Consider the following 13,826-nt stretch of genomic DNA (forward strand, 5'->3'; position numbering starts at 1 on the left):
CAAGCTAACTACCTTCATCCATTGATCGGTTATTGAGTCATTCACATTTCTCTCCGCCCACTCCAGCTTACAGCAAGGGGCAATGTTTCAGTCCACTTCAGCCACCAGCTAACTTCATTGCGAGTGACGGCATTCTGCCCCTACACAAAGGAGCACATGAACACACTAAGTAGTCCCCTTCAGTGCCTGGACCAAGACCCAAAAACTATTTTTACTTTAAGCCATTTTTTTCTTCCAATCCTGAGAGTTGAGGTGACTAGTTCTTTTTTTTTTCTTTTTAATTATTTTTATAACATGTATACAGTCATCATTAGCAGGTTACAGGGTGAATCACATCTGGCATTAGTTTTTAGTACATTGTTATAACTGTGATTACCCACATGATGGTTAAAAGATTTAGAACTGCCTTATGTTTTCCCATTCTCAGACCACTTGAGAATTAAGGTTTTTGATTGTCAACATTGAAAACCCTTCATTGGTTGCCCATAAATTGCAGAGTATAATTCAAGGCACTCTGTATCATCAATCCGGAAAAATACGAAGGTGGCCCACATGTTCTCCAGCAGCTGATCACCCCATATCATACCAACGGGGCCCTTGGGTCCAACAATCTTGACCTCCTTGTTGTTTCCAGAGTCAAGAAAGCTAAAAGTGGAGGTCGCTCCATTTTTTACACTTACGCTTTGGAACTCTTTGCCTACTAGCCTGAGAATGAAAGACGATTTTACGATATTTAGAAAGAAACTAAAGACCTATCTTTTTCCTTAAATCCAGGTTAACCGTCCTCACTCTAGCTAGCTCTGTTAGCGGTGGGAAGCCCATTGTCGGGTAGTCATGAACTTTATGAAACCGGTGAATAGAATATAATACAACAGAATAGAACTTAATGTTTTAAATAAAGAAATCTATTTTTGCTCGACATCTATTGGGGCATTACTTAGCAAGAAACACATTGCTCTCTTTGATAGCTCGTCGCAGTCACATAAAAGGCCCAGTGACATAGCTATTTAAATAGCGTAACACAGGACACATTCTCCATCATAGCTGCACATTTGTCGTTCGTAGGGGAAAATGCAAAGTAGGCCAGAGTTGCCCTCACCCTACAACAGCAATGCCATGCTTGTTCGTTACGCAATCTGAACTAGCATATGTGGCAATGCAGCATTAAACTCAGTTTTGGAATGCTTTAAACGTTTGTAATGTAGACAACAGTTCAACCGCTAGGGATAATTCTTAGGACATTTTGCTTCCACCCAACTCTCAATACAGAATTGGTGAAATGGGCCAGCTCCTTCTCGGTTGGTTCTTTCTCTTCACTTTGATGAATTCCTACTCGCCTCAGCATATGTGCACAGATGCAGAAACAACATAATTGCTCCCAGGAATAGAGGGTCAAGCTATTGTCTTTTTATAGTTGACACTCATGAGTTAACATTATATAATACTGCTTTTAGTGCAGACAATCCAGCTTGTCAACTGTATGCTACAAAGGAATAGAATTAATGGTTCTCCTCAAGCTATGGTTCACCCGTTTGTCCATACAAACACTTACATGAACTTATCACAATTAGGACATTTTTTAAAGCTCGCATTAATTATGATTTGCTTATTTTTTTAATATTTAATAGAAAAGCAATAAAAACAAAAGGTAAATAAAGTTTATGTATACGAGAATACTGCTTGCAAATACAATCTTAACGCAGCAAGCACTCATGTTACCTGCCCTTACAGTGAAAACAAAGACTCTTAGGTTCAGTTCCTGTTGGAGACCTGCCATTGATTAAATTCAGGACAAGGAACTTCAAAACACTAATTTAATGTGCCACTTTGAAAGCTGAACTGAAGACGCTAATACTTCTTAACTTTGTTGGCATGTAATGCTTCCTAACATTACAGCCAGAGGCCTTTCACAAACATATGACCTTTGTCTTCACTCTCCTCCTGTTCACAGCACTAGCATTTCTTCCAGAAAATGTAATTAATGCAGATAATATACACTGAGATGTGGTATATTAGATAACGCCTTGGGTGCATAACAAAAAAAACATAGAGATATAATTTACTTCAGTCGAATGCATATGTTGTAACAAGAAGTTCCATTAAGAAAGTGCCATTTTTATACCAACAAATAAGGATGGCGGTTAATGAGATCGGGGAACTGATGCAAAGAACCGAAAGAAGTAATGAGTGTAGAAGAGGAGGAAGAATCAGATGTCACTGTGCTCGAGGTAGGGTGGATGAGAAACATCCTACAGGCCTTGGTGTACAAAGCGTGAATGTGAAATAGAAAGGCTTGTGGCTGGTTGCATTTTTTGCAGATAAAGGACAATGGTGTCCCATAATTTCCTGGACTGGTGTAGGGAATGAGATTTCTGGGGGAAAAACATTAATCAGCCCTTCTAATAAAGCACAACTAGGCCCACCATGTGTGAAATTAAATATTTTTCTACTCAGCAAGGATAAGCTTAGTACCAATACCAACATTCTGGGCATGATTAACATCTTGGCGGACGAGTTACTCCGTCACAACAGTGACAGATATCCCGTCCTCCAAAATATAAATACCCATAAGATATAGAATGGGGGTTGGGAGCACACTGCCTCACAGTCCCAGCACAGTTCGCCCCTTTGCATCATGGTAAATGCAGAACACAGTTCAAACTTGCTTCAAAATTAGCTGGAGTTTTTTACCAAAGTTGGTGCAGACATTGCTGTATATCTCTAGATACGTGTTTCTGGGTTGAGCCCGTCTTCAGTAGAGAGCAGCAGTATTAGAGAGCAAAGTGCCTGTGAGTGGTACTGTGACCTGAGAGAAACTTGGCAGCATTTCCAGCAACCCCAGCTGATTTTTCTTTGCTCTCTAATACTGCAACCAATATAATTTGAGTTTCAGAATATAAACAGATTAGTTTGTTAAACAATCTGTTGCCTGATAACCAATAGCACTCAAGCTTAACCAATAGCACTCAAGCTTTATACATTTTAAACAATGTTTTTTTGTTAAAAGCACAACCAGCTTATTACTTGTTAACCAATAGACACCGATTTAATAACAGAAGGAGGATTCCTATATACGTGCATATCAGGTAGAAATACACAATAGGCAATCTGGCAGCGCACACAAGAAGGGGCTAGTGTTCATGCAGGCCAGCGAAATATCAAACTACAGAAATGTGCACCCCAGCCATGGTTTGAATTGGTGCAAGCACTGGCTGCACAACATTAAAAGTTATAAAGACAAGATAGGAGGCATGGCTGAAGGGCTGAGGAAGATATTTTGAATCAAAACACAGAAAAGACTTCGAGTTGGGAAAAAGTTGTTTGTGATTCTAGAGAACACTATATATAGCGCTTAAAAAGCTATATGCACAGTATTTTTGCCTTATACAATCTGCCTGCAAGCCTTTATGGCGGCAACAGATATTTTACAGCATATACACGAGTCCAGAGGGTGTTATTAGTGTGATCCCCCAACATAAACCCTAGTGAATTTGTTACTTAAATATGTGTGCATTGGAGTAGCTACGAAAAGATAAGAGCGTCCCATCTGGAATGCAAGCGTCCCATACATTCACAGGGGTTTGGGCTTCGAGGCAGGAGTGACGTTAAGATGTCCTTTCGACACAGCCCAATAAGAGCCCATTTGGATACCCCAGAAGGGGCCCCATAGTTCCATATATTCCCAGGGACTATTGTAACGTATTTTGTTTTGTAGCATTTGTACCTCATCCCAGCTCATCTTGGGATCTGACTGCCATGCAGTAAACTTTTATATGTACCAAATTAACCTTCCTTCCGAACTCCTCTGGGGCATTCATATTCCCACATTCCCCTCATATTAACTCTACAATCAGATTTACCAACTCTGCCTTCATCTAAACCAATAGTAGGCAATACATGGAGTTTCCTGTCCTGACAATTCCTAATCCAACCTCTCAGACTGCCTGCGTCCGCCAGCAGTGTGTGCAGTCTGAGTCTGATGGATACTGCAAGTTATCCGGGGACCCCAGAGGCTTTCCCAGCCTTGTTCACCCAAGAGCTTGGCCTGGGGCTCTGAACGCACATTTTTAGAGAACTTAACCCAAGCGTGCACTTGCCTATGAGCTCCCTCACCCTTTGGTACTAGTGGGGATATTTTCTTCTTTTCAGCTGTCAGACTCTCCTAACAGGGTGACATGTCAGTCGCCTCCCGACATAAGTTTGACTCACTGTGACTAATTCAGTCATTCTGCTCTTGTCTCTCAAAGTATGAATTCTCATCTTTTCTGTACCTTACTCACTCTGCTAGCACGAATTAAACACAGCCCTGTCAACTTCCATGCTGCCTCACACACTCGAGTCACAAGGATAAAATGATTGATTTAATCTCAACCACTGGTAATTACTCAGCCACATCCCAATCCTTTATTTTGCACACCATGTCACCTCAGTGTGGACCCAGCCATATGCCAATCAGCCTTGAACGTGCTACAATGGGAACAGTGCAGGCCAAACTGCCAGGTCCAGTTTTACCCTAGTAAAGGCACATCATCCAGGTATAGTTTGGTTCCAATGTCACGGTGTGCACAGGAACCACATCTCAAGTAGGACAGCACACTGAAGTATACAAACAAGCATTTGCAATGCAATAGGTCTCGCATTTATGCGAGTTTGAGCTATTGACACTGCAAATAACATTGTCTTTTATTTTTGTTTTTAAAATATAAATAAAAGGCATTGTCATTTACAATGCCAACAGCTTAAACTTGCGTAAATGTGAGACCTATTACATTGCAAATGCTTGTTATATATAGGCACAATTGTAGATAAGTTGCAGGAAGGTGAAATTATATCTATAGCAGCTGCATTAAACACCCTAGATAGGCCCCAGAGTTCAGTGGTGGATTGAATTGGAGCTTGTTTTACACAATTAATGTAATGAAAAGGCTCCACTCGATCCATTGCTTCGCACACTGGCATATGCATAAGTGACGTTTTCGTTCATGTACTGCAGAATAAAAAGTCCCCATCGACTGCAAAGACTGTGCTTGCAGACGCCTGTTCCAGTCCCCGTTCTCACTGGAAATACAAACATGCTTTGTCTACGGTGAGTGTTAGAACAACAATTAGGCCGATAAGTTTTTTTGTATCTCCTGTTGAACTGCTGATGTTTTTTCTACTTGACTTCTTTTTATAATAAAACGAACCGAGCACCGGAAATATATATTCTAAGTATTTTATAGCAATATTTACAACTGAGGATGCTTCATACTGTGCTTTAAACACTACGCATTGGGTACGTTTGAAAGTGCTGAGTAAATGGCAATTTACCTATTTCCTTACATTTACGCATGTAAAGTCACACAACAAAGCTGGGAAGGCGGCCTATTGGTCAGGCTGCTGCCTACAGGTCAAGACACCATGATTATAGTCTCACTTTCTCCTCTGCGCTTTGTGTGACCATGGGCAACTCGCTTCATCTCGGGGAGCAGCGGTTTCCTTATCTGCCACTGCTTTGTAGCGCTTAGAAACGGGCTAAACACAAGCATTTCGTGACTAGATAGCAAGCATGATTTATGCACCCCTTAACTATACCCGTTTGGCGCCCTACAAATGATAACATAATGAAATAAACATACCGAATATCGAGCTGAGATCCCAGGAAGGGATCAGTGGGCTGCTTAGACGGTAGACAGTCCGGTGAAAATGCCTCAGAAACAAGGAGTAACTTGCCTCGAGGATCCAGCAATGGGTGTTGGTTTTGAAAGGCTTGAAACTATTCGCCTGGGGCCCCAGGTGGAATGCCTGTCATGCGGGGAGCAGAGGAAGGATTTCAAGGCAAACAAAAACAAGTTCCCGCTTCCCGCCGGGCCGCCGCGCTGCCTGCGACGACCCGGAAGCGGTTGGGCAGCCGGCCAATCGCAGCGCGGCCCCAACCGGAAGTCCCGCCCCCATCGCGGAGCGAGAGAGAAGCCACTGTCCGAGGAGCCCCGAGGGCTCCTGATCAAGTCCCGGTCCCGAGATGGGGGACCGGGTGAAGAGCGGCCGGGCGCATGAAGAAGGCGGGGCTCTCATGTGGTGAGAGAGCCCCTCAAAGCGCAACCGCCGCCCGAGAGGCACGCCGAGCACCGCCAGAACAGGTGAGTGTGTTGCGGAGGAGGAGGGGTGAGTGGGGGTGGGGTGTGCGCGTGTGTCTGTTGTAGTGTGTCTGTGCGTGCGTGTGTCTGTCTGCGCGTGTGTCTGTTAAAGGGGGGGTGCATGTGTGTGTGTGTGTATGCAGTGTGTGTATGTGCGCATGCGTGCGGTAGCCTTTCTGTGCATGGGAATAGCAGGGACGGCGACGCGACGTGCGCGCTCACGAGATACAATCGCCAGGAGGACAAGCTCGTCACAGTCTGCTGTCTACATTCCCCGGAATCCCTGGAAAGTGGCGACAAAAGTAGTCTCCCTAGACAGCAAAAGCTTCGCTTTTGCTTTCGTCTAGGCGAGACCTAAAAAGTGATGGCTGGAATGCTTGAATTAATCTTAGTCACTAGTAATTACTCAGTGCCGCATCCCAATCCATCGTTGTTTTGCACACCATGCCACCTCAGTTTGGACCCAGTCATATGCAAATCAGTCTTGACCCTGCTCCAATAGGAACAGTCCAGCCCTGTCAGGCCAGGTCCTCCCTGAACACAAGCAACCTAGTACCAGCTTTACCCTAGTAAGGGCTCAGGAGGAGAAGAGGCGACCTGAGACATGGCAAGTTATGGTGGGGGCTGCCAGTGACGGGGGACTGAAGGGCTGACTTATGGACCAACATTAAAGTCTGTTAATGCTATTCATAGCGAGCTTGCACCAGTAAGATTACACCAGGCCTCATACTTTTAAGCCTATTTTCCCCGAGGTACCCTTTATCCAACCCTGCGCCCTAAGACATATTCCTTTTAGTAGCATTTCATTTTGGTATAATAAAGTACTCCCCTTGTATAAAAGATAGAGAGTGGATTGGACAATCATTACTGCATGCTAATTGGGTGCTGTTAAGCTCTGAGTCTCTACCCTCCCCCCTAATACTACCTCCGACAGCTCGCGCCGCTACCCCAATGGCTAGGCGCAATAGGTCGAGCTCCAGGACAGCTGAGGTAGAAGGCCTCAACCACACCGGCTGAGGTCTGGTATGCTCTACTTGCCCTGCGGCTTTCAAATAGGGTTTGACAATTTGTATGTGGGATTCACAGTCTGCTCCATGGCAAAACTGTAGAGATTTCAAAATGTGGCCACGCAATTCATTTATTTTATCAGCTAGGAAAATTGGTTTCCCAGAAACGCCAAGATCTTTTTTTTAGCTACTGGCACACCTTCTTTAAATGTCTGTATTATGTTCAAGTTAATTTACAATCTGGAATCTTCTGGCTTGAGTTCTTGGTTGTGCCCCTATGTTCCTGGTCATGTTTTCCACTTGGAGAGAATACCTTTGTTTAAATTTCCAAAGACAAATTGTGCTTGTTTGGGTGAAAGGTCCACTCAGATTGGAATGTCACAAACTTTGAGATGGATTGTCACAGCAGCAGAGAGAAAGAGATTCATTCGGTCTCGCTTCAGACAGCGACGTCTGCTGTTGAAGACCTATTGTGGACAATACCAGTACTTACAGTGAGCTTTACGCCTGATCTTTGCTTACCATTGGTTGGCTTTGTTAGCAATCTCATTTGCTCACTTCTTGCTTGATGGCTTTAGTTTATTTTCTAGTGATAGGCCCTCCCCTGGAGCGCATCTTTTTGATTGGATGAATCCTAATGCTGCTTGATTGGATGAAGCCTTATGCTGCTTGATTGGATGAATCCTGATGCTGCTGACATTCAGGGAACAACTTTTATTATGTCAGGACAGACGTATCTTTTCTTGCTCCCTCTTGGCCCCAGGTTTTGTCGTTTCTTGTTTTCTACCGCCTGGTTTTATTCTATAGCACCATGAAATATTTTGATGCTCAAGCGCTTCAAAGAAATCAAATCAAGATACTAGTATGGCAGAGTGCATGTGAGGCATTATGCGGCTAGCTAGCACAGCAATGTGTAACTAAATGGGACATCGTGGTACTGGCAGTGCAACGTGTACTTAATTATGTTATTATAAACTTGGCATTTCAAGGTGAACCTATATTTAGCCATTAAGCAAACACCTGCCTGTGTGAGAATCTCCGCAGGCAGGTGGCACTTAGAATAGCATTAGCCGCAGCATGCGGGGCACCACTCAGATATTACAGGCGCACACTGACATTTTTAATGTAATATCTTTTGGATGTGCATTGCCTTACAGAGACATTTCACACTCGGATATTAAACAACAATTCAGGTGTTATTGTGTTTCCCGGGACATTGAGCTGGATGGCATACAGACTGGCACAGATACAACAATGTGCATTACATCACCTGGTACAAGATTTAAAACAAGTTTAATTACTCTTGGCAAACACCCTGGAGAAGAATGGCATTAGTATAGGTGAAGTAATTGCACCAGGTCTCGGGCACAGCTTTAGTGCTGCTCGGCAAATGTGTGTCAACTTGGAGTCCTTTGGTTACACTGGTGCACAGTGGGGCTGTAGGGGGAGGGTTGTAAAGTGCCGAGTGGCGCAGGCCCGATGTCTGCCGGGCAGGGGTTGGCCGAGGGTTTTAAAGATGCAAGGCTTTAGGGCTTACAAGAGATGGTGGCCAGTGTAGGTCCTCTTTGGTGTAAGTGCACGGTGGCTCGAGTAGTTAGGAAGATTGGGCTGACTTTCTCTTGTGCACATATAGAGACTATTACTAATTAGAAAGAACACTCCCTGGCACTGTAGCAGACCCTTGCGAAGCGTGTGGCTTTTAACATTAGTCATTTGGAAAAATGTGCTTTAAATTGCACCACTTGGCTCCGAGTTTGCTGACCTGATCACCATGGGCTTTTTGTTTACGCAGCACCCCTTTCAAAGTTATCAAGTTGAGGGCGACCTCATAATAAGGGAGGTATCTGACTTTTTCTGAAGGTGATCGTGATTGAAAACAACCACCAAAACAGGCTGAGTTAACATTGGCACTTTTTAAGTACGTGGAAAATTCCTATGGTGAACATTTCAGCGCCTGGTCCAGGATTTAATTAGGGTCCTCTTGCTGGTAACCTGAAGACAGCCCGGAGGGCAGTTACTCTTCCCTCCTTCATCACGCACTGCACACCCACAGTGCAATGCCACCTCGCTGCCCCCCTTCCCCTCAGTCCTGTGCACGCGCCGGTGTGCCCCCTGGCGCTCCCTCGTCCCCGCAGTCCTGTGCACGCGCCGGTGTGCCCCCTGACGCTCCCTCGTCCGTGTGCCCCCTCGCGCTCCTCCCTCGCCCCCGCGCTCCCCCACGTACCTCTCGCAGCGGGCTCCGGTACCAGCGCTCCTCGAAGCCCCGGTTGCGGCTCTCGGAGCTGTCAGCCCGGAAGCTCCAGACCCCTCCGAGCTCCTTCAGCTCCCGGCTCTTACTCTCCCGGGGGCTGAGGAGACCCCCCTGCAGGGCCCGGCTCGGGGCTCCCAGGAGGAAGCAGCCCAGCACGGCGAGGCAGAGCCGGGAGGCGCCCGGCATGGTGCACGGCAGGGGTGGCACGAAGCTGGGGGAGCGAGGCTGGCAGGGAGAGAGGGGGGGCTTTGAGGTCTGGGGTGAGTTTGTGAGGGAGGTGCAAGTCAGAGAGGATATGGGGAGTTGGTGCACAGCGCCCTGCACTGTGAAATCTCCGCTTCCTCTCAGACTCACTCACACAGCCCGCGAAGAGTCAGCTGACAGCAGCGGGCGGCACATGACTGGCCACAGATGAGGACAGGCACAAGGTACTGCTGACACACCACCTAGGGAAGTGCAGTCTAAGTACAGTAGGGGCGGGGTCAAAGGCGTGGCTAAAACAATCTAAATATCCTGTAACTGTTTTGTTGTTTTTTTTTACCTTCAAGTGACTGCATATGAAATAAGGTAATTGTCAATTAAAAATAAATCCAAATTAAACTAATAACTGTGAAACTTATTATGTTGCGTTATGAAACTTCTGTTGCTTATAAGGTGACCAACTGGCATGGCTTAAAATTCAGACGGTGAGGGTAATAATTCAGGACAAAGGGTCAAAATTCAGGACAAAAATTCAGGACAGGAGGTCAAAATTCAGGGCAAAATTTCAGGACAAAAGGTAAGTTTTACAGACACATCACAGGAGGTCGCGCAATAGTATATAAGTAAGCCCATCCAAATATATTCAACCATTTGCAAACCTATACATCATGTATCCTTCCATCCATCATTTCACTCATCCATCCCTACATCCACCCGTTCACTCATCCATCCATTATCCATCCATCCACCCTTTCACCCTATCCATTCGAACACTCATCCATCCACTCTTCCACCCATCCATCCACTCTTCCACCCACCCATCCACTCTTCCACCCATCCATTCACTCATCCATCCATCCATCCACTCATCCATCCAGCCATTTACCCATCCAACCATTCTTTCACTTACTCATCCATCCAACCAGTCACTCATCCTTCCACCCATTCACCCTTTCCGTCATCCATCCATCCATCCTCCCTTTCTCTCGCCATCAACCCTTTCACTTAGCCATTGTTCCTTCTATCCATCCACCAATCCATCTACTCATCCACTCATGAATCCATCCATTGACCCTATCACTCATCCATCCTTTCTCTCATCCATCCATCCTTTCACTCCTTCACTCATCTATCCATCCTTGTGTCCATCTACCCTCCCTTTCACTCACTCATCCATCCTTGTATCCACCCTTTCACTCATCCATTCATCCACCCTTTCACCTAATAATTCATCAATCATTTCACTCATCCATCCACCCATTCCCTCGCCTATCATCCACCCTTTCACTCACCCATACACCCTTTTACCCACCCATCTACTCTTCCACCCATACATCCATCTATTTACCTTTTATCTCATCCATCCTTCTATCACCCATCCGTCCTTCCTCTCATCATCCATCCATTCACCCTTTCATTCATCCTTTCACCCTTTCAGTAATCCATCCAGCCATCCGTCCATCCCTACACTTACTCACTTGCCCACCTTTTCATATTAATTATGAGCTGGGCCTTTGTCTGCAGAGTTGCAGACAGAAGAGGCCAATCAAGAATTTCACCCTGGCTGTAGCTCCTAAAGCAAGGAGTGGGGTGAGGGAGGGTTCACTATGCCGCTGCACATAGGAAATCTGAAAAAGTGGAAGTCATGAGTCATGCCTGATGCACAGTGCCAGGCCATGAAGTGGCTGTGACATGGTGTTGTTTCCAGGGGTTTAATAGGGATGAAAAAGCTGGAGGGGGGAGGGGAGGGGGTCTCTCTAAAGGAGGTGTTCGATGTAATTAAGGGCGTGGCTTAAACACCTAAGCCAAAAATATGTGCTTAGTATAGTGTACCGCCAAGGAACACCCAAGGAATCAAGACCACTTGCCCTGGAGCCTAAAGCACCAGCGCCTGCCTGCTTGCTAAGAACTGTGTGCTCTTTGACGAAGAAGAGAGTGTTGGAGGCAGTGCTTAATTTGAGCCAGTGGTTTCCAGTGCTCAACACCGACATTTAATCATCAACATTGGCGCTTTTCATTAGCACCAGTTAAGGACACATTATTTTCAGGGAGATTAAATGATTTACCCAGAATCACAGGATATTGAGCCAACAAGACTCAAACCTGATTCCCCAGCGGCGAAGTCGGCAGCTCTGGCTATTATGCCACATCATCTCCCCACTTTCATGGTTAGTATTTGGTTCGGTTTTAGGCAGCACTAACAGGAGAAATGGGCTGGTGCCAGCTGCCTCCTTATGAGAGCCCCAGCACTTATTTTATCAACCTTGTGAACATTGAATCAATGTGAAATAAACAATATACATTGTTTATTGTCCTACCAAGGTATAGCGGGCAAGAATTGCACAATCAGAGGTGTATGTAATGGCCTTAATTGAACATCATCATGGCTTCCATCAACCTTTGCCATACTTTTAAATGGCCTCAGTTGAAAATGCCTAGGTGATAGGGCAAGGATATCTTAAGAATTTTGGGGGGCATGGGCTAACAGTATTTTGGGCCCCCCTATTCGGATCAGCTTTGAATTTATGATCCAATTTCAGCTCTTTCATGCCCTCTTTGCCCAGGTCACTGACAGTGTACAGGAACACTGGTCTAAATTCTAAACGTGTTTACATCAAATATTCAGGGATAGTGATGTGTGTTTTCAATATTTTTAACACAGCAGCAGCGCACTAATGTTACTGCAAATAATCTCTGTGACAACCTCCCATTTCTCATATGTGAGGTCCTGTTTTGATATAAAATAAACTATTTTTATTGATGTTGCATGAAACAAAAACACATTTGTCTGCAAATGTCTGTAATAGACTCTCACACATCACCCATATTAAAAATAAATTAAAGGAAAACACCATTTTAAACAATTTATTTAAGAATTATTAAAGGAAACATGACAAGACACTCTGCAGAACACAGCTGGCTCTATCAATGGCCCACTGGCAGGCTGGGGCCCTGGGCCAGAGCCCACTTTGCCCATGCCTTCAAACGTCCCTGAATAAGAGACCCTTTCATGAGCAGATGGCAGAGCTGGCATCCCAAGCCAGCATCTCACACTTATCTCCTTACTATTATTGTTCATCATCTCTTTCAAGCTTAAGCGGAGGCAAATAGTCAGGTATGCTCATGTACAGATATTATTTCAATCAATCATATGTGTAGCGCCGCACCGGCACCCCTAGTGGTATCTGGGCGCTCAGGTTGTCTCTGGTGAAGAGCTAGGTCATGAGTTTCTTTCTAAAGTCCGCCAGGTAGGGTGCTGTTCGGAGGTGGAGGAGCAGGACATTCCAGGTCTTGGTGGCCATGTAGGAGAATGAGCGACCCGCTGCTGCTGCGACAGATGTGTGTGTGTGGGGGGTGGGGGGTGCGCAAGTGAGGCGGAGCGCAGGTGTCTTGCGGGCAGATGGAAGTTCAGTCGATGGTTGACGTAGGATGGTCCTAGATTTTGTAAAGCTTTGTATGCATGCATGACGATTTTGAACTGGTACCTTTTTATTTCATCTGCTGTCCATCCCATTACAGGTAATAACCACATTATTGTAGTCTTCCTGAAAAAAAGCATGTATCACACAAAATATTACATGTATAAAAACTGGGAAAGTAAAATAGATGTCTTTCTATTTAGGTAACTAAGGCAAAACCATATGAACACAGTTATTATCTCCCTAGCAGCAGCACCAGATTTAGGAATATATGGACCCGTTAACAGATCCCCGCGCTGAGAGCCCAGCCTCTGAAGGCTCCATGAGAGAGGTGTACAAACCCTACTTCTTTTCCTATATGTTACACATTTGTCATTAGCCCGGTTCTATATTAGCACTGGCTGCATCCTTTTAAATAAGCACTCGGCCCTGAGGTCAGGGCAGGAGTCAGCAGGCAATAGCAGAGGGGAAATACCAGAGGTACAGGACGGAAACAATTAGAGGCACAGCAGGAAGATGGAATGTACCAGGAAGCATAGGTGGTCAGACAATGAATGCAGAACACAAATAAACACCCTAGAAGCTACACTACGAGGTTCACCAAGTGCCAGTGCTAACACTGCAGGGTTTGAGTTGCACATCTATTTACAGTGCTGGGTACGTGGAGCTGCATGGCCAAAGAATGCAGTCTGTACAGTTCTGACCAACTAAATTATGAAAGGTGCACAGAACTGTACAGCCAAACACTGTAGCTACACCATGATGCACAGCCACTGACCAGAGAACAACTGAGCATACTACAAAAAGACATACAATGAAGGGTAGACACAAC

General features: G+C 45.3%; 1 protein-coding gene across 1 annotated transcript in view; it reads right to left on the reverse strand.

The window, feature by feature from the left end:
• Window positions 1-9,830, reverse strand: part of GUSB (glucuronidase beta) — a 205,581-nt gene extending 195,751 nt beyond the window's left edge. The window contains exon 1 of the mRNA XM_078679464.1: window positions 9,348-9,830. Coding sequence (XP_078535590.1) covers window positions 9,348-9,560 — 213 coding nt within the window. The 5' untranslated portion in view covers window positions 9,561-9,830. The remainder of the gene's footprint in view (window positions 1-9,347) is intronic.
• Window positions 9,831-13,826: the final 3,996 nt, after the last annotated feature.

Source organism: Lissotriton helveticus, chromosome 3_1, assembly GCF_964261635.1.
Source record: "Lissotriton helveticus chromosome 3_1, aLisHel1.1, whole genome shotgun sequence".
Classification (NCBI taxonomy): domain Eukaryota; kingdom Metazoa; phylum Chordata; class Amphibia; order Caudata; family Salamandridae; genus Lissotriton; species Lissotriton helveticus.